We start from the raw sequence: 21,890 nt of genomic DNA, 5'->3' as shown, positions 1-21,890 counted from the left end.
CCCTGGATCTGACCCTCTGTCCATCAGCAAATTTAAAACACCGTTTATCCTCTCCCCTAGCTTTCAGACAGACACACAGACACAGACCCCTTCAAAGCACACCGTTGATGTACTGTCAAAAATGACACCTGAACTCCCTCCAACATGACCTCCCAGGCTGCAGTAATGACCTCCCATGTGCCTTTGAAAAAAGACGGTTGCTTTCTGTCAGATGTCAGCATGTGAAGGGGGATTTTAAAAAGTCTGCGTTTGAGACGAACAAACCTAAATGAATGGACTTCTGTTCGTGCTCTAATTACTTTATTTGCCAATGTTATGCTTAATGTCAGGAAACACCAGTCAGGGATATGGCAAACAAGCTTTCTGGCCGCTGTGTGGGTCTGTCTGAGTGCCATTCATCCCCAGCGCTCCCCCCATCTTGATTTGGTTTCCATGTCTGGAGCGGAGGGCGGCCTGTTGGCCTGTCAGTGCAGACGCAAGGGCAGCAGATTCTTACAGAAACACACACAAACGTTTCATTTGGCCTGGCTAATGAGCGTGCCCTTTGACCCCCTGCTGATGAGTTCCATACCTGCGTGCATGCGTCTGCGAGCACCTCTAAAAGCAGCCGCACCTGACAGGGGAATGACTAATGAATCCTTGACACAAATAATGGGCAGGAATCAGAGAGGAAAAAATGGAAAGAGAAAAAAGCTGGAAAGAGTGAAGGGGAGAGAAGGAGAAAGGGGGGAGTGAAAAGGGAGGAGGGGGGTGACATGGGGGCAAAGGGTAAGAGTGAGAGAGAAAAGGAAAATGTTATTGGACCCTAAGAACAATCTCAGACTACATGTCAAAAAAATCAGATAAAAACTAACATAGAGTAATGGCGCGGTGAGCACAGCCTGGCCAGTCAGCACAGACAGACCTGCCTCAGTCTGGCCCTTAAACCAGGCTAACGCAGGCTAACCTGCCTCAGTCTGGCCCTTAAACCAGGCTAACCTGCCTCAGTCAGGCCCTTAGACGAGGCTAACGCAGGCTAACCTGCCTCAGTCTGGCCCTTAAACCAGGCTAACGCAGGCTAACCTGCCTCAGCCTGGCCCTTAAACGACGCTAACGCAGGCAGACCTCATGCTGTTCCCACATGGTCACAGTTGGTAGGTTGAGATAGAACTGCACTGCCGTGCTACATATGCGAATAACTGATAATTACATCAGTGGCTTGTAACTGTTATCAATCTTTCCCAGAGCAATGTATTAATCTCATGAAGTATTTTTAATGCCTTTTCCCTCCTCTCTCCCCATTTTAGAATGCTCAAGTGTATTCATCAGTGCTCATTGCCATAAACTTTGCTATTGATTTGGGAGAACACAGACGAACGTGTGCTCTCCTTCCAAGCATGTGATGTCAGCCGCAGCTTCTAATCACAGCGCAGTTCAGGAGCCTGGCTCCCACAGACAGGGGCCTGGGAAGGCACTTCATGTGCAGCTTAATGGGCCCCTGATCGACCAACCAGGGGACCGAAACCTTCAATTCAATTTAATTCAACTTTATTGGTATAGCGTTTTTAGAGACACTGTCTGAAAGACACTTGACTGCCTGTCCAGTCATCTGCTACCATGTGGGGAAATCCAGCCCTCAGCATCCTGTATTGCGCAATATCAGCACCTTCACCCAGACCAGGGTGCGAGTCTCCTCCTGCCACACCTTCAGAATTCAGAAACCCAACACCACCCATGAACATCGGGCTGAACCCTACAGCCCCAATCAGGGGTGCTGTAAGAGGGGGTTTGAACAATTCCATGGGTCTAGACTGACAGGGGTCCTCAAAAAATATAACATAACATAGGATTTTCTGCGGTGCTGGGATCCAGTGTGAGATCTTTTCACGGAGCCCAAAATCCCTGGTGGCACCCCTGACCCCACACTACTGGTGAGAGAAATAATTTAATCATAGCATAATCTGCACCCCAAGAAAAAAAGAACACATTTGAATTAATGTTTTGTTTTTCCAAACCAATTTATTATAATAGGATAAAAACACCCAGCAGGACATGAATCATAAATCATAATCACAGCTGATCACCTGGACCTGACCAGACCGCAACCCCCCGCAACACACTCACCTGGCCCCTCACCCCTCACACCCCCCAAAAACTCACAAAACTGGTCCCACGTGCCCCAATCTGTGGAAATTCCAGGAGAGAATCACATTAACACACAGAAAGCATTTCTTCTGAGGCATCGGGCCCCAGCCTCTGAGATTCCCTTTGTGGATTGGGCTCCTCTAATAGAATCTCCCCCCCCCCCCCCCCGACACGCTTTTCGTGTTTAAACATTCAGGGACCCTGTCCACAAGGTTTACTCGCGTTCCGTTCAAATCCGCCCCTACAACTGATCAAATCAAGACGGAGAAATTACATTTATTCAGGACGATCGAATACAAACCGCGCAGCAACCTTATTAAAACCCCAGCCTCCGCAGAATCCCCACTGCACAGGCTCGCATTAAACAGTAACATCAAATAAATAAAAGACAAAGGGAAATCCAATCTTCCCGCGTTTCACTTGTATTTTCTTGACTTGCTTTTCTGTGTGACAGGGTAACCCAAGCAAAATAGAGCAGGCTGCCGTCACCGTTTGCCACTTCAGATTAGTCACAACCGCAATTAAAGAGCAGCACCAAGAGCCACAACTTCCGAGACCACGAGAAAAAGTTGCAAAGTTCACCACCAAGGAATTTCATTTTAATGACGTTGGGTTTGGTTTCGGGATATCTGAGATCACACTTGCGATATCATCATTGTTGGGAAAAAAAAAATTGGTTGTCAAACATGAACAAAAGTTCAAAAGTCATGAAAAAATGTCAAACAGAACATTAGGCAGATACCAAACTGCGCAGACACCTAACGTAATGTAATGTAGAGGTTCCCGAGCCAGTAAACATCAGCAGATGGACAGACGTACGGACGGACGCACAGATAGACCGATGCACAGACAGATGGATGGATGGAACCATAGAGATATGACCAAACAGATGGTCTATTGGCACAGCTACTTGAGTGACAGATGGGAGACTAAAGGAATGAGTCACCTCTCTACAGCACCTTCCTCACACCCACCACCCCACTGTCCTAGAGTCACAGTTTCTCAGTCTCTAACCCCCAACGCACTGCTGAACATCAGGAAACGCTGAGAGATACAGTAACGGACAGTCGAGCTCCGTGTTTTCTTTTGGGAAAAGGAGTATTGTTTTAGCAGAGCCGGAGCCAAAACTTTCGTCAAGCCACCATTTCATCAGTCAGCGTTCCGAAAACACAATGAAAACATTAGCGGTGAGGTGAAAAAGACTTTCGGGGGGAAGTGAAATGTTAAAAAAAAAAGGAGGTGGAGCCTCCTTTTTTTCCCAGAACCGTGTCGACACCACTCAGAACTACCGCGGCCGTTCCCGCGGTAACATGCGTGCCTCTGCGTGGGACAAGGCGCGAAGCACAGGTTCGCGTGATCATCACAAGAGTGTGTTTTATTCATAAATAGTATAACTCGTACATCATTTCCTTTCCCCGCAAACCGGCCGTCCACACAGCTAAAACCCTTGTAGACAGAATTTATAAGCCAATGTCTGCATTAAATTCTTCAATAGTGTTCTTAATCAAGCGGGCGTGTGCGTGCGTGGGGGCAGTATTTCACACAATACACAAGCGCGGAGAGCCGTAATATTTCTCCTCACGCAACGTCAGTGGAATATCTCCATTTCTCTGGGCCTGACAGCCTGTTTGTCACTCCCCCCCCCTCCCTCCCTCCCTCCCTCCCAATACTGACCTTCACTACCACTGCCCCCCCCCCACCACCAACCCTCCTCCTTGTACTCCTCTCTGCCTCTCCCCCCTCTCCTGCTCCCTCTGAAACCTTTGTCATTGATCGCTGATGCGATTGGCTGCCCACATGTTCGCGGTGCGCCTGCAGGAGTAATGAGCTGCCCGTCTGCCCAAATTAAACTGTCAGTGGTCAGCGATGGATGGGCGGGCCCGGGGCCGACCTGCAACACCTGCAGCGCCGGACGAGGCAGGTGTGACAGGTGTAGACGCGTTTGATCGCCAAGCTCCAGCCGGCCCCTCCGATCGCTGCGCTCTACCCCTGTGCTCTGCCCCTGTGCTCTGCCCCTGTGCTCTGCCCCTGCGCTCTACCCCTGCGCTCTGCCCCTGCGCTCTGCCCTGCTGCCTCTGCCCTGCGCTCTGCCAGGGAGGCCGGGAGGGGCTAAGGGGGGGAGCAGAGAGGAACAGCAGCGACTTCTCAAGTGCCTGTGCCAGTGTTTGAATGTGCCTGTGTGTGACTGTGTTAAACAGAGTGTGTGTTTTTACCTGCAGCATTTGTGAGTTTGTGCGCAAGTGTGTTTGTAATAGCAAATTGGGAGCGTAGGGGAAAATGAGAAGGAGAAGATGTTCGAGCAGGCCTGTCTGACTCACACTGCTAGAGCAGTGTTGTAATTGGCTACCGCTGCGGCTCACAGTGCTGAGGCAGTGTTGTGATTGGCTGGCGGTATGCTAACTGTCAGTGTAGTGTCTGTCTGCACTGATGAATGTGAGGTTTCCAAAGCCTCAGACCTCCATTCAGACGCTTGGTCCAGCAGAACAAGCAAGAGAACAGGGAGTCTCTCTGAGGTCAGGGCTGGAACAGGGAGCTAAATTTAAACCTTTTTGTGTTGTTGTAGTAGAAAAGTGCAGCTTTCGCAAGACAAGAGCTGGTAGAAAAATAACTGCCCAGACAAAGAACATGTGAACTTCAACAACGCTCTCAACTCGTGTGAAAAAGTGAGGGAGACAGAAATATCTTAGCGTGCTTGTGCACACACACATGCGCACACGCACACACACATGCACACACGCACACACACATGCGCACACGCACACACACATGCACACACGCACACACACATGCGCACACGCACACACACATGCACACACGCACACACATGCCACGCACACACATGCACACACGCACACACACATGCGCACACGCACACACACATGCACACACGCACACACACATGCAGGCACGCACGCACACACACACACACACATACTTCAGACAACCTGCAATATCTAGAGTAGCACTGAACCAATGTAATTTACAACTGTCACATGATCTCCTTATGCATGGTGGTCATAACTCTGCACATAATTAAGACGGGGAGTGCAGGGCACCTGGAAGTGTGGTCTTATGGAGCCCAGCGGGGGGCACAGCGCAGTAGCGCACACACACACACACACACACACACACACACACACACACACAAACACACACACACACACAAAAACACACACTCTCTCACATACAAACACACATGCACTCACATACACCTGCACACAAATATAAAAACGCAAACACAGGTTCATACACACACACGATGCACACACACACACACGCACACACACACACACACGCACCCACACACACACCACACACAGGCATGCACACATACTCACACACACACGCACACAAACATACACACAAACACAAACACACACACACACACACACAAACATACACACACAAACACACGTGCATGCGCACACACACACACACACATACACTCACACACAAACATACACACACACACACACGCGCATGCGCACACACACACACACACGCATACACGCACATGCACACACGCACACGCACAGGGAGAAGCTCAGCAGCCTCTAAGTTCTTCTGCATGAAGAATAACACCGAAGGACGGGGACGTTAACCTTAATCAAAACAGGACATCCTGAGGATGGGCCATCCCGGCCCGCTCGCACCCGGACGCTTGTTTTGTGTTTGCGAGGGGGCTCACAATCTCAGGAAGCGGGGAGAGGGGCTCATCAAAGCGCGGGCGGGCGAAGAGCGCCGCGGCTGGAATTCGCGGCGGGGGGAAAGAAGCTCCCATCGTCCCATTGTTGGCCCTTTCCTCCTGCTCATCGCTGGACCCGGTCCGCCCGGGCCCCGCCCCGCCGCGCCGCGCGGCCAGGACCGCAGGTACGGCCGCTAATCAGCCCTGCATTCCTGCCGCGGAACATTCTTTCCACCGACACTCACCCCCCCCACCCCCCCACTCCCCCCCCACACCCCTCGCCCCACAGGAAGAGGAAAGCACTCAGACGCTCTTCATTAGACAGGGTCAGGTGGTAATCATGTTCTGTTTGGGCTTCGCCCGCAGTCACCGAGGGCGCAGAACCAAACGGACGGGACGCCTTGATCTGAGAGAAAATGACACCTAGCACCTCTGATTACACCAGAGTAAGCAAATAAGCCCGCCCTCATCAACAAATTTCCACACCTTATTCCTGAAAATAAGTTAAACTATCGGAAGCCGAAGGTCCCGTGGTGGACTTGACCTCTCTCTCCCTCTCTCTCTCTCTCTCCCTGTCTCTCTCTCACCCCCTCTTTCTCTCTCTCTGTCTCTCTCTCTTCTCTCTCTCACTCACTCTCCCTCGAGTTCATCATCAGCTTCAAGAAATGGTTTCCTTCCCCCCCAGAGATCACACTGTGGTGGAACAAACTGTTATCTGCAGTTTCACAAAGTGATTGTTGGATAATTCCTGTTTGTGGCTGCACTCCAGTGTCTGAAACAAAGGCCCCTCGGCCAGCAGCAGGGACATTTCACAACAGAAGCTGGAAAAACACAGAGGACGTCCAGTATGAGGACACACACACTCACACTCACACACACACACACAAACACCAGGGACATCCAGCATGAGGTCACACACACACACACACACACACACAAACACCAGGGACGTCTAGCATAAGGACAAACACAAAACACACACAAAACACCAGGGAAGTCCAGCATTAAGACACACACAAAAACACCAGCGACGTACAGCATTAGGACACACGCACACACACAAGCACCAGGAACATACAGCATTAGGAAACACACACACACACACACACACACACAAGCACCAGGAACATACAGCATTAGGAAACACACACACACACACACACACACACACAGTAGGGCTGTACAGATAGTGGTCCTGGGATACTGAGGTGTAAACACGGGAGACACCTGTTTTATGGAGTATGGGTGGAGTACGCTTTGGCCAAGATCAAGTGAAGGAACTTCACACACTTCTTACAAACATGCACATACACACAGGCACATGAGCATGCACGCAGGCCTTGATACACATGCAGTTAAATTCTGAAGTACTCTGACAGTTGTGTCAAATTTGTGTGTGTGTTTCCTCTGTACTAATCAAAATTGAATTTTAAATCAAACAGTACTATGAGGCAAAGTTTACAATGTCTGCATTTATTTGATGTGTTTTTTAAACAGACATTTCAGTATTTTACAACAACGCTATTCAATGAGTCAAGTCCCCCTTTTCTAAGTTCAGTATAAGTATTAGGACAAATGACCGTCAGCTCTTTCAAATTTCACCGGTTTACCATATCACTGAAATTATTTACAAATGGAAAGCTCAGAGTGTCAGGGCATTTGTACGGTCTACCTTACAACCTAAAAGATATAAGACAAGAAAACGGCAGATGAGGGCCAGAGAACTGAGTATGGCAACCAAGACAGCCATTGTGAGGATGGAAAAAAAGAAAAAATGTATTAAAGCTGTTGCCAAATGTTCGCATATCCTGAATTCATCAGTATGGAATGTCCTACAGAAGAGAGTCACTACTGGAGGACTTAGATATCACCGGCGATAAGACCGTCCATGGAACGTGATGACAGGATGCTTATAAGAGCAGTGAAAAAAAAAATAATAATAATCCTACATTGTCAGCTTGAGTAACTGCTAATGATCTCCATACATGGAGGCTAAACGTATTACAGGACACTGTGTGCAGAAGACTGAGAGAAGCAAACTGCAGAGGCTACACTTCCAGATGTAAACCTCTCATCAGCACCGAGAACAGAAAGGCGAGACTGGAATTTGGGAGGGAAAAAAAAGAAAGAAGAGCCTGATGAGTTTTGGAAACAAATCTTTTGGACAGATGAGACAAAGATAAACTTAAACCAAAGCGACAGAAAGATGAAAGTGTGGAGAGAGAGAGGGACTGCTCTGGATCCTCAGAAACTACTTCATCTGAAGCATGGTGGAGGCATATGGTGGCTTGGGCCCGTATGGCTGCATCTGGAACCAGTTCAGTGATCTTTACTGATGATGCAAACAGTGATGGCAGCAGAAGATTGACAGCTGAAGTGCACAGAAATGTACTGTCCACCGACGTTCAGGGAAATGCCACCAAACTCATCACGGAAGATTAACACGCATTATCTCAAAGGATCGCAACATGAACCTAGTGATGGTCATGAGTAGTAGATTCAATGTAAATGATCAAATATAAGGGATAAGCAATTAAATACTGACCTTGAAATACTGATCATTAAATTTGTCTAAACTTACTTTGTCCTAATACTGACACTGACTTGAAATAGGGGGACTTGACTCATTGAATTTTATAGGCCTATAAAATAAGTGTAGATATTGTGCCTCATAATTATTGTTTGATTTGAAATACAAATGTGATTAATACAGAAGAGAAACAACCATGTAATTTGCCATGACTGTCCCAATACATTTAACTGTATAGACACTGACACATACAAGCACACTGAAAAACACTAGATATTCACAACTATGGGACATACTGATGTATGTGTGTTCACACAGACTCATTCACACCCATGTACTCATGCACAAAAAAACCAAACTACCCACATAACCCAATAAGCCTTATTTAGACCCATTTTGGAATACAAAGTTTTCTGCTTCCTGGCCACTGGGGAGGTTTACCTCTGGAATTGTCCTTTATGGATAATGAGGATATGATTGCATGTCTTTTAACCTCGATGTATAATGACTGCATACTGTATATCTGAGACGCTCATTGCATTAATCACTGTCTTGTTGTCTGCCAAGGGACAACAGATGAAATTTAGATTGTTAGTTTGTTCATTCTGGGACAGCGAGCGGCTGTGTAGTATCTCTGTCAAATAAAGCACCAGGAACATCACACCAGTGGGATGTGAAATGAAAAGCAGCATACTTTCTCATGTGAGGCAGTACAGTGTATAAAGCGAGGCAGTGGGATTACAGGGCCAGCTCATTACCTGGCCAGGGACATCTCTGAAGCAGTTTCATTAGCTAACGAAGCTCATTTCTCAAACTGAAACCTAACCTCACCGAAGATGCTAGCTGCAAAAGAAATCATCATTTACTTGGTGCCATGGTAACTTCCAGAATTCCAAACACAGAAACAATGTTCTCCCACATTCATAAACGCCAACACAGATATTCATCCACTGGCATCTACACACACACACGCACACACACACACGCACGCAAGCACGCACGCACGCATGCACCGCACGCACCAGCCCACGCACCACCGCACACGCACGCACACGCACGCACACACACGCACACACATGCACGCACGCACACACACACATACACATGCACGCCCACGCACACACACACACATGCCGACACGCCCACGCCGCACGACACACACACACACAGCCGCACGCATCGCACGCACACACCCCAGCACGCACGCACGACATGACACACCACACGCCCATGCACCACACACACATCACACAGCACGCACACACTGCAGACCACACACACACACGCGCACACACACACACACGCACGCACATGTAAAATGTGCTTAGTTTTGCACCCGCCTGCAGATGGTGACCTCAGTCTTGGCACTGGAGTCTCGGACCGTGGACAGACCTCAGCCTTTGTCTGCACTCCCTATCTATAACTCAATGACCTTTGAGAAGAAAAAAGGGGGTTTTTTTATTTATAAAGGGTAAGGTTAGCTCATTGTTCTGTGTTGGTACGGTTTCCCTGCCGTAAACAGAGCGTGGTTCCCAGGCGCATGGGCGTCCCCGCCCGAGCCGTTCCCACACTCCGTCTGGGTCAGAGCGCCACCTCACTCCCTGGCCCCGCCCGCGTCGCCCCGCCTGCGTCGCCCCGCGCGCGCATCGCCGCCACAGGCCCCCATCGTCTGTCCGTCCGTTCGAAAGCCGTAGCAGTCTTAAAATCACCACGGCGACCGCGTACCCTCCCTTTCACATTCTGCCGCACAAACTGCACCAGAGCCGAAGCCAACAGACAGGAAATCATAAATCATAAATACTTACACCTCCACCGCCCACCTCACTCCTGCCTCAGCATCCCTGCAACTGGCTGCCCGTCAAAACGGGCTTTCAGAATTTACTTCAGGATTCTTTTCTGGGTTAGTAAGACTTTAAAAGCCACCGGCCCCACCTGCGTGAAAGAGTCGCCCTCCTTCTAGCCTCTCACACATTCTTAGGCCAATCCCCTCCAGACTGCTTTCTCCAGAACGACTTCCTGACCACCTGACGGTTCCCCAAAAGATTAAATCTGGTCTGAGAACTCACTGCCACCAGTTTCCATTTATGCAGAGTCTACAAACATGAAATATATGTATCCATACTCTACTCTAAAATACACTATACTGTATTGTGTTATTATGATTTGTATTCATGTTTTTCTTATTAATCCTTTTCATGACTTTCCTTTACTGTATGTTACTGTGCACTTTGACATTGTGTTGGAAATAAAAGCAATACGAATGTACAAATGCAGGAATCATCTTCCTGGATTCTATATGGGCCAAGGCCTTCATGCAAGACCACCTCCTAGAACACTGCAATGGTACGGTCCAAAAATCAAGGGACTGGTGGGAGCTGAAGTCACATGTAGTTTAAACTCAGCCCACAGCCTCTAGGACTGGGCTTTTCACTCTACCTCCACTAGGGGCATCCCAAGCAGTGTTCAGCAGCTGTTTGGGATGCTGCTCATCTCTATGGCTACAGTAACTCAGAGAAAGAGAGACAGACTCAGCGTCTCATGCAGGGACAGGACAGCAGGAGGAGACAGAGAAAGGTGGAGGCTGTCAGTTACAAGTATATAAGTCCAACAGTACAGACACCTGTACTCACACACTCAAACAAACACACATATGGACATACGTGCACAAACATGAACACACTTTTGTAAGTGAATATGCAGGTATGCAAACACAAGATACACTGACGTGCTGTCTTATACAAACATAGCACATACACAAAAAGCATGCATTGACAAACTAATGTACACAAAGATACTGTAGATGCACACATGCACACACAGTGTATAAACAAATTGTATAAAAGGCACACACTCTCTCCCATACACATGCATGTATTTGCACAGACAACAGACATTTTCACATGCACAAAAAAATTGCAAAGACACATACGCATGCATAAAAACATAGACATGCATGCATTGTAGGACGGAGTGTGGCACAGTGGGTAAGGAACTGCGCTTGTAACCGAAAGGTCGCAGGTTCAAATCCCGGGTAAGGACACTGCCGTTGTACCCTTGAGCAAGGTACTTAACCTGCATTGCTTCAGTATATATCCAGCTGTATAAATGGATACAATGTAAAGTGCTAAGTAAAAGTTGTGTAAGTCGCTCTGGATAAGAGCGTCTGCTAAATGCCTGTAATGTAATGTAATGTAATGCATGCATGCATGCAAGAATTGGGAATATTTCTGGTAAAAACACTTCTTCAGTACTGTTCTTTCTATATTTGGAAGTTTCTACAAGTGCTAAGGGAACACAGGCATTTATTTTCACAGTGAGTTCCCACTTTCAAATTAAACTCATTCATTAATACAAAATGTTTATAAATAATAAGAAAAGGAAACGTACCTAAAGCCTAAAAAATTTGTGCAATTCATTTCCAAGAACAACTAAATTAATGCAATGTGTCGGCAAGCATGAATAATAAGCAAGCGCTCGTTTTTTTTTCTTTCTTCTCTTTTCTTTTCACAGGTTAATCAGAGATAATATGAGAGTTTACGCGGCGCTCGCGAAAGACCGGACCTGGGTCGCAGCCTCGGGAGAAATACGGCGCGCTTCGTCCGCCGAACTCCGGGAAACAGGCGAGAGAGAGAGAGGGAGCCGCGCGGGCACGGAGCGGCACGGCGCGGCGGGACTTCCCCAAACAACGGCGGTTTAATAGGCTCCCTCTCCCCGCACCCGCTCCTCTCACCTTCTAAATGGCCCGATCCATTAACCCTTTTGAATTTGGCTTATAATGGGGCTGCAGCAGACAAACAGTTGATGCATGGCCCATTGCACAATGCCGACGCACTCTTCAGGAATGAAACGCTGACAGGCGGGGAGAATGCAGGCTGCACACGGCTCTCACACACGGCTCATTCAAATGCCATTTCACACGGCCGCATTCCGGCTCCTCCAGTAATATCTGCCTTTGATTCATTTTCCTTTTATTGTGTGGGGCATAAACATACAGTCTCATACCGGAGGAAGTCATCACAGGAGTCAAAGAAGTAATTGTAAAATCATAATATAAATTATAATAATTATAACAACCATGACAGTGTGAATTATGAGAGCTGAATTTTCTATGAGGACTATTTTCAGAATTTTATTAACCATTGTTTTATCACATTTGTATTTAAAAATGTTCAATAGGAATACAATGTATATGCATGTAAAGCGTTGTTATTTTACCAAAAATGTATACCATATTAAATAATCGCTGAAACTGGAGTTATACCACAAATCTGCTGAATATACTTGTTATTTGTCCCAAAGCTCCCAAGAACAAAAGGTTAAACTTTCCTATGGTGGATTATGTGAGTAAAAAGAGAAACATAATACAGCACAATGTGACTCAATGTTTCTAAATGACTCTGAACATCTCCCAGATCCTTATCAGCCTACTGCTCAAATTATGCCACTTAACCTTTAAGAAGGTCCTTTGCAGACACTTACTTGTGGCATTCACACTGTTAACACCAGCTCATGAGAAATAGAGTAACACAGATAAATGCACACGTACACGCACACACACACACACACACACTCATTTTGCTGAAGTGTGGATTAAATGGTCGTTGTAGGGTGTAAAAGCATGAGAAATGACGGTGTATTCTAACAGTCTCTCTGTTCTGAAGAACATCTGCTGTCCTCACGTCTGATGTCATCTCCCCAGCTTTTAGGAAACTCATTATGAAACTGGCACAAGTGACATAATCATCATGAGACTCCAGTAAGTTCACAAAGACAAAATAAGTGAACCAGCTGTGGCGGTGCAGCAGAACAAGGAGCTAACCGTGCTGCTCCTAGTGTGTATTCTCATCACAGTCAACCTCACTACACGTTGAATTCTGTTTTTTAAATTCACACTTTGTTACATTACAAGCGCTAGTGGGATTCCTCTTGTCCCCGACTTTCTGGTGTCCACCACAACTATTTTCTGACCATTTTTTACACTAAAACACCAACTCAACGCCTCAGATGTATTGCGGGACATTTTACACCAAAGCACCGATCCTGGGAACAGATCAGGCAGTGCCGCACAGCCGGGCGCTCTTGATCCAAGGGAAAGTTTACGTTCTAAAACAGAAAACAGCACCTCGTATCCCGTCTGATTTCACATGTAAAGGCGTGAGCTTGTCCACATGGCTGTAGAGAGCCCAGCGTTTGATTGGACGCAAGCCTGGCACAGCTAGCGAAGTTAGCCTTCTGGGCAGCGTTCGCTCGACGCCGTCGCCACTGATCCAGGAACAGCGCCGCCTTCGCCTGGCTTTCTTTCCACTTTTATTATTTGAGGGGCCGTGCTGAAATCATACCAGCTCAAACAAACACACAAAGAGATGTTCGGCAGGACGCGGCGGGCGTGAGGAGGCCACGGCGTGCGTTTAAAAGGGCCTTTCCACACAGATGCACACTGAAAGTATTTACAGGCAGAGCTGTTATAAGGAGTCTGGGAATTTAAATATTCAATGTTGACATTGTGCAGATCTGGCTGGAGGCCAAGCAAGCTCGGTCCCTGGGGACCCACAGCCAAGCGCCCTGAACATTCTCTCCTTCTGACTTAATAGGTAGAAATCTTCTTCTTACATCTTGAGTAAATAATAATCTTTAAATACGCCTCAAATTATCCCCCATTCTCAGATTGTAAGTAATGATTTTAAACTATGCCTGGAAGGGTGGTGTGGCTCCTGCTCGGCTCTCAAATTCCTTTACTTTATTTTTAGCCACAGTCAATCGCTCGGTATTAGTCATTCAAAAAGCACTGCTACACGGGCAGACGCTTTTCAATCTTCACCATCACTGCGTGTTGTGTGTGTGTGTGTGTGTGTGTGTGAGAAAGACAAAGAGAGAGCGAGAGATTTTAAAAACGCCATTATTTTTTTGAATAACTATTACTGAGGAAAACTATTAATTCAGAGGGAGAATTAAATCATAGAAAATAAATGTAGTTCCTTGTTATGACACATACTGTCCTCATGCAGAGCGGCAGTTTGACCCGAAAAGTTGCATTAATATCAACTGTGATGTACGGCCACTATCTAGATATGAACAAAAGCCCAAAGTGAGGACAGATATTCTTTTAATGCGACCAGGAAATAATATTTATTTACTAGTAAGATGGATTCATACCTATGATCTATTGATCCTTAAAAGCAGTTCATTCAATAGAAAAATATAATAATGATAATGACTATTATTGCCATTCGTGTTCTTCTTTATATTATTATTATTATTATTATTTACATTATAAAGAAAGTTTAGAAAAGGTGCACAAAAGGTCAGATGACTTGTGGCACTGAAAAGTTTACTAATAAAGTGGATGTTAAACTGTCAATTCCAGTAGATTTACTTTCCTTCATGTCCTCATGTATCGTGAAATGATTTTCAAGTTGTACAAGTAAGAAAAAGTCAATAGCAACAGAAATGATCAATTTGAATATATTTATGTTGCGCATAAGAGGTATTCTTTTAAATATGCAATGTTATTTTAACACAATAACTTCTCTGCAAAAATCGAACAGCATGCAAACATTGACATTTAATAAATGAATCTTGAAAAGATACATTACCTTGAAACATTACAATCTGCCCTTTTTAAAGTATCACCTAATTGCGATGCTGGGACGTGATGAAGTACTTCCAAGGAGTTTAACCGTCCCAGCTACTAAAGACTTTTCTCTTGGCGGGGGACAGTTACATGAAAAGCTGCTTTATGCAGCGGCAGTGGGTTTTTTTTATTGTGAACAGAAAATTAAATACACAATAACATGGTCACTGCAGCGTCTGGTGCTCTATAAAACGGATAACACCCACGACCTCAGCAAGTAAGAACGTCTGGCCCCGCAAGAATGTTTCTGAGGATAAAGGAAATTATATACTTATCCATTTCGGAATTATTTCCTTAACTCTAGTGCCTGATATTTAAACGTCACGAAGAAAAATATGTTTTGCTGTAATATCAACTCTACCCCCAAATTAAAATATAGTGTGTTTTTATAGATATACAAAGCATCATAGTAGTTTTTTTTACACTGGATTAAAGCGTTGCTCCAATGAACACGAATTCAAGCACCGCTTTTAAAATTAAGCTGTGTTCCATGCGATATCAATATCAAAATAGAAATGGGTTACGGCTACTAATGATCAATTTGCATATAGTGGTATTCATATCTGTAGGTTTTGGTTACTAGAGGCATAACAAATAAAGTAAGAAATAAAATTACAATAAATAAAGGGGTTCCTTTACTGTCCATGCCGGAAACCACCGTAAGTGTTTATTAAAGTAAATAGCAAACTGTGGCAATAGCCCCCAAATAATAATTTATACGCCCTGCAGGACATTAGGGAAGTTCAATTGCTTGCAGGTTTAAGAGTCATTCCTTAACTGCAGATATTAGCGATGAAAAAACTTAACACGTAATGTTTAACAAATGAGCATACGTTTGGCTAGAATGAGCGCGTGTGTCAAATTGTCCCCAAACTTTCTTGCCCAAAGGGAAACGGTTAATTAAGCACCACAAATATATTTATCCGACAGAGACAAATAAAACAGACAATAAAAACAGCACGGCAACTTCTGAAACATTACATTTCGTAAAGTGATTACTCTTCCATTTTCACTTGTTGCACAATCCCTGAAACATCACCCTCAAAATACTTTTTAAAATAAATTTGACTGTCACAAAATAACGGCACACATTTATAACATATGCGAATACTATTATACTGCCACTAAAAAGAAAAGCTATATGCTAAATCTTACAGCACGCTAGCCTACTCGATACGCTTTACAACGTCCCCATTAATATGAGATTATAGAGTTATTACCCGGTTACCGGGTACCTGTAAATATTTAAATGCTCCTGGCAATATTTCTGTGTCTTTCGTTTCCGGTACCAGCTCTAACCCACCTGCCTTTTCAAAGCTGCTGCTGCAAATTGAAGTGACCAGGACCCAAGCGTGTGCAAAAGCGGTGTCACAGAACCGGACAGGCAAGTTACGCTACAGCGCCCACTACGTGCAAAGCAACGCCGTTAAGAGCAAAATCCCAGAAAAGTTCCCTTCACATTTACACAACTACAACTTTGTGTTACTATTTCGGGTAATTCCATCTAACGGACTTAGCAAAGAGGTTTTCGCCAAACCGGCGCTTGCGATGTCATTCCGAACCCTCTCCTGTTTCTCTTTTACAAGGCAGCGTGAAGTGTCTACAACTCGCGGAGAGGTCAGCGCCAACTGACATTAATGTAAAGAATACAGGTTGTAACTATGTTTAGATGTGAAAGAATTTATATCAGAGATATCCATGTACAAAATGGCAGTTTCAAACGGCATAGAAAGGGATAGTGCACCTACTCGTGGCCAGTTTCCGTGCCCTGCCTTTGGACCTCATGGTGCCAGTCTTTCGGCGTGGGTTTGTTTGATTTTTCTTGGATCTTTTCCTCCTTTTTCTTTTTTCTCTGTTCCTCTCTCTGTTTCTCTCAATCCAGACTCGCTATCTCTCCAGCATTGTCAGTTTGGACACCTTCGCACATGCGCATAGCCAAACTGCCAGCGCCGCCAAAAAGTTTGGAACGATTTATCACTTGATATTACTGATCTTGTCAGATGGTAATCGCTGAGAGATCCCCTTTCGTGTCAGATCTTCAAAGATCACTGAGTCAGAAACGGAGCCGTCCGCTGCCTCAGATATGCGGAGAACCAGAGACATTAATTATAATGAACTATTCTCAAACAGCTACGATACATACTTTGTGCTTAAATTAAATCACATTAATCACTGTTCAGCTAAATTACCTATTTAAAACGTTTTCATTAAACGTTTTATATATTTAAATTGTGTTTTTGACCATCATTGCGATTATTCGAAAATGAATGAAAAGTTTACCCCTCCCCCCAGCGTGTGGAGAGGTGGGGATTCGGAACCGACATCTCTAATAAAACGCTGCCCATTTTTTGCGGTGGTGACAATTATTAATCTGTAAAGTACTTTAAATTATTGCGTCTTACTGTGCGTACGTGTAAATGCCATTGCTTGCGGGGTAATTTATACCCCAAAACCTGCTGATAAATGGTACTCCTCAGTTTAAACCTCGCGCTAATAACGTTTAATAATCAGAGAAGGGTCCTTGTGGTCATATCCCTTTATTTATAATTGTAAGTCATGTCATATTATCCTTATGAAGACCGGACAGTCTACAGTATAACTATAGTCATAAATGAAGGACAAACGCTGTTAATGCAAGGTTAGGTGTTAATTATGCTTTTGCCTCAGTTTGTAGTCATTAACGAAAGACCTTGGATTCGTTCCTTAAAACTGACTACTTTACGAAATACATTTTTTCATAGGCAACTCGATAAAGATAACCTAAAAGTTATAAGACAGGAATAGTCGAAGAATAGCCGTATCATAATTGAGCGTTATTATCAAGCCTGAGAAAAATTTAAATGATCTGATTGCTCATAAAAAAACTTGTATGAAATAACAGTAATGGTGCATGGATACGTGTGAAACAGGTTGTAGCTCCCGTCCCTGCACAATTCTCAGGTGTTTTAATACATTCAGTGAACTATAGCGTCATTGTGCACACCACGAATCCAAACGGGGGTAGGACATAAACAAAACTGCGTAAACAATTTAGCAATAGCGTATAAATTGCATAACATCTGCTTTCTACATATTTGTGCTCCATGTTTTAAGCCAATTCATACCAAGTCCCTCACAATTCAATTAACTATTCTCTTTCCACGTTCTGATTTAACAGTGGATATTGGCTTATCGTGCTATTGTGTTGCACGTGCACTTCAGCCTATGGGACAAACAGTTCGCTTACTTATACAACTACGAGAACAAAACTAATGCAGACTTCACCCTGAATGTTAAACCTAAAATAAAAAAACTTCGTTTGATTTTGAACTCTTCTGTTTTGAACTCGGTAGGCTATTTTTATTTTTTATTTAGGTTGACCACGCTACTTCGACGTGTTTTGGTATTTATAATAGCCTATCAGCAAATTCATCGTCTAAAATACAAATCGTCAATATTTAATGGCAGAAAGAGCGTAGGAGTATATACTACTATACAATAGAAATTTCAATGGTCTTCACATATGCTAGATCTAGCTTTAAGGTTAAACTACATTGTTTTAGGCTAGGCTATAGAAGGCATACATCGCGCTGTCTTGCTAATCAGCATAATAAATATTAACTTTATTATTTTACAGTAGTTACAGTTCGCTTTACGAAGAAATACAAATGAAAATATTTAGATGATGCTGTAAAATATTACAGTGTGTTGAAAGGGAAGCACTGGAGGAAGCGGAATTTCAGCCTCACAGCTACAGCTCGAGGCAGCGCGCTCAATTAGCCTAAATGGAAACAGTTTTCATTCATTGCAATAACTCACTGTTCTCGAGACTACTTTCAGAATACATACTTTATTATGATACGCTGACCCCGTGGCTCGGAATGCCAAGACCGGGGAGTGGCGGAGAGATCTGTACAGCCCTGTGGGCTGTAATTATTAGAAATTAATTGGGTTCAGGACCCTGGCTAGTATAGCTAAATTAATAGCTTGTCCTATAGTTCAAATGTAAACCTTGTCCCAAAAGGGGGCAAAGCAAATTTAAACGGCCGAAAACTGTATCTTAACATTTTGTTTAATTCGTTAGGCTATTTACTACTTTGCATTAGGAGTAGCCCATAGTACTGCGTGTTTTTAAACAAAACTACCAGCCTATATGAAGTATTTTTGTTGTATTTGTCAGGTAATTTAGGGGTTAAAATAAAAACATAATTTGTGTAGTCGGAGCTGTCGCGCCAGTCTAAAAGTGAAAAGGGAGCCTCAGGCGCAAGGAAATTACCGCGCGCCCGCGTGACCTTTGAGAGAGGTAATCAATCAAGTGATCAACAGGGATATTTATCAATGCTACATCCGGCTCGGTACTTTACGAAATAAAATAAAAAGATGAGTAATTCCTATATCTTGGTGTAAACTGCATTAAGTATTTCACAGTACAATATTGTAACTTATTTTGTCAGGAATTCAATAATAAACGTTACCGCTCTTATATGCAATCCGTTTGGATTTAACTTGTTTCGGCTATTAGCCTACACACATCAATTTTATTATTGTCTTATTATTTTTATTATCATCATCACAATTACTGTTGCAGTTTTACGTGTTGTTCTGCTGCCATGAGTTTGGCCTATTTATATGCGCTTTCACAAGAACTGTAATTTACCTTCATGATTGTATTTTATATTAATTAATTCGGATTCGTATGATAAATCATTTGGTTGTGTTTGGTTTCAGAAGGGGTACATTTTATAATCAAGTTGGCCTATTTTTATTTACATTTTGGTACGAATCAGCTCATAAGAGAGAACCCGAGATCTAATTAATATAAATGCATTGGCATCGTTTCCTACTGTTATTCAGTGGTAATAATTCATATGTCTGATGTGAAAATATTTTGTCAGGAGTGGAGCTCGGGACTGGAGAAACACGGTCCCGGGGGCGCAGTGCCCCCTACGTGGAGACTAAAGTAAAGCAAACTGAAGCAGACTTGTTCAGGCACATATACCCCCGCAAAATTTAGCCCACCAGTGAATTTGACTGCAGACCACAAGCCCTGTGACTAGTTTACCTTTTAAAATAACCGGTGCGTCATTTCCTTACACCCCACGCGCCGGGGCACGAATCAAAATTAATACAATACTCTACGTTCATTTAAATGGAAAAATCGTTTTCTCCGATGTGAATGTTATAAAAAACTAAATACATGTTTGCTGATGAAAAACATTTTAAATATACTGCAATTATTTGCTCACGTTTTGTGGCGTATTTTGAATCGGTGTGTCGGAAAATATACGAACATTCCAAAAATAAGGAAATTGGCATAAAATAACAGTTCACCTGTGAGAAAATAAACGTGCCGCAGTTTTTTTTTTAAAGACAACGTCGAATTATTATGCAACTTTAAAACTTATAACTTTAAACCCCACATTTTTCCATACCAGGTTGGCTTCAGATTCTGCATGAAATACCAGTTTATGCATAGGTTATAATATAACACGCTTTTGTCCCAGCATGATTAGCTGATCTACTGGTGTTCTCCTGTGTTCTCCTGGCTTTTTATTATTAAATTGAATAAAATAGCCAAGGTTTTGGGGTTATTTTCTCTATGCACTTTCATATTTAGTGCATTCACATCAAGCACATTTGGGTACAATTTGCTTATTATTATACACACTGTTGGAAAACATTCATTTAAATATTTATAATTCTTTTAATTTTTTCACACACACAATCTATGGGTGCATACATGTTACCCATTTCAAATCTGGGTCTCGTGGCACAGCATGAAATTAACATTTGAGCAAAAATCTATTTTCATGTTTTCACTGTTAGACAGTTATTTGGCAAACATGTTATAGGTAATTATTTGGTCTGATGAGTCCAGAGAGTGGACAGAGGTCAAGACCCTTCCCTCCAAACACACCTTATGTTGGGCTGTTCCATCGCCATGGAGAAAGCACCACACTTACTAAGGGAACTGCTTTCCAACTGCCACCCCCAGCCACTCCACTCCTCTCTCTATAAATTTGCTTTTGGAAAAAGTGAGCCTTCAGAAAGGAGAAAGGGAATAAAATAGTTTTTTAAAAGGAATGGTTTTGGAAATGAAATTAGACGCAGGGGCTGAGAGCGGAGGGGGTGATGGACAGCGTGCAGGGGAGGCCCCTCCGGGCTGACTAACAACAACCAACAAAGAGCAAATAAACATGACGCAGTTTCTCTACCAGGAAGAAGCCAGAGGAAACATGTACAATAGTTCCATTCATATTTCATAATGGGCTGGAGAGACGGCTGTTGAAACAGCCTGGGTGCATGGCACTGCATGCATGGGGGGGAAACCTGTGTTTAAACGGTCATTGAAAAGTGAGCGAAGAAAACACCCTTCCTCCCTCGTTTCTAACTCTGTTTAAAACAATTCCCCATTTTATGTGAACTCATTTGCACTGTGTATGGGGTTAAGTGGAAGGGACTGTATCCCTAATGTGAATTTCTCACACAGGGGGGCAGAGGGATATGTCAAAATGTGACAGCTGAACCTGTTGATTGGTCAAACAAAACCCAATAATAAAGCACACACCAAGCAGCCATTTCACCTGACCATGTAAAACCTCTTGCTGTCTCACACAGAAGTTGATTGGCCAACATCACTTTTTTGTGAACCTACATTTTAAGAATTTATATCAGTCAGGTTGGATACAAAAAATGGTTTTCCACATTTTTGGCTACTGTGTTCTTACAGTGAAAAACTGTACCATGTTTTTTGTATCCAACACCATCCTTTTGTGTATCTACATTTTAAAAACTTTGGATCAATCAAGTTGGATACAAAAAAATTGCTTTTCCACATAATATCTGGCCACTGGTTTTTATACAGTGGAAAACATTGTACATTTTTATCAAATGTAACTCGCAGTTACTGCACACCAAAAACTTCAAGACTGGGGAGTGTA

General features: G+C 43.9%; 1 protein-coding gene across 7 annotated transcripts in view; it reads right to left on the bottom strand.

Moving 5' to 3' along the window:
* mecom (MDS1 and EVI1 complex locus) overlaps positions 1-17,070 on the bottom strand; it is a 138,520-nt gene extending 121,450 nt beyond the window's left edge. For 2 of the 7 annotated variants that reach the window (XM_064301581.1, XM_064301582.1), the window contains exon 1: positions 16,719-17,067. In XM_064301581.1, coding sequence (XP_064157651.1) covers positions 16,719-16,755 — 37 coding nt within the window. In that variant the 5' untranslated portion in view covers positions 16,756-17,067. Of the gene's footprint in view, positions 1-16,718 lie in introns of all 7 variants that reach the window. The other 5 variants (XM_064301577.1, XM_064301575.1, XM_064301576.1 and 2 more) reach the window with 5 other exon arrangements.
* Between the last annotated feature and the right edge of the window lie 4,820 nt (positions 17,071-21,890).

This window comes from Anguilla rostrata, chromosome 12 (genome assembly GCF_018555375.3).
Source record: "Anguilla rostrata isolate EN2019 chromosome 12, ASM1855537v3, whole genome shotgun sequence".
Classification (NCBI taxonomy): domain Eukaryota; kingdom Metazoa; phylum Chordata; class Actinopteri; order Anguilliformes; family Anguillidae; genus Anguilla; species Anguilla rostrata.
This window is presented reverse-complemented; position numbering and strand designations above follow the sequence as displayed.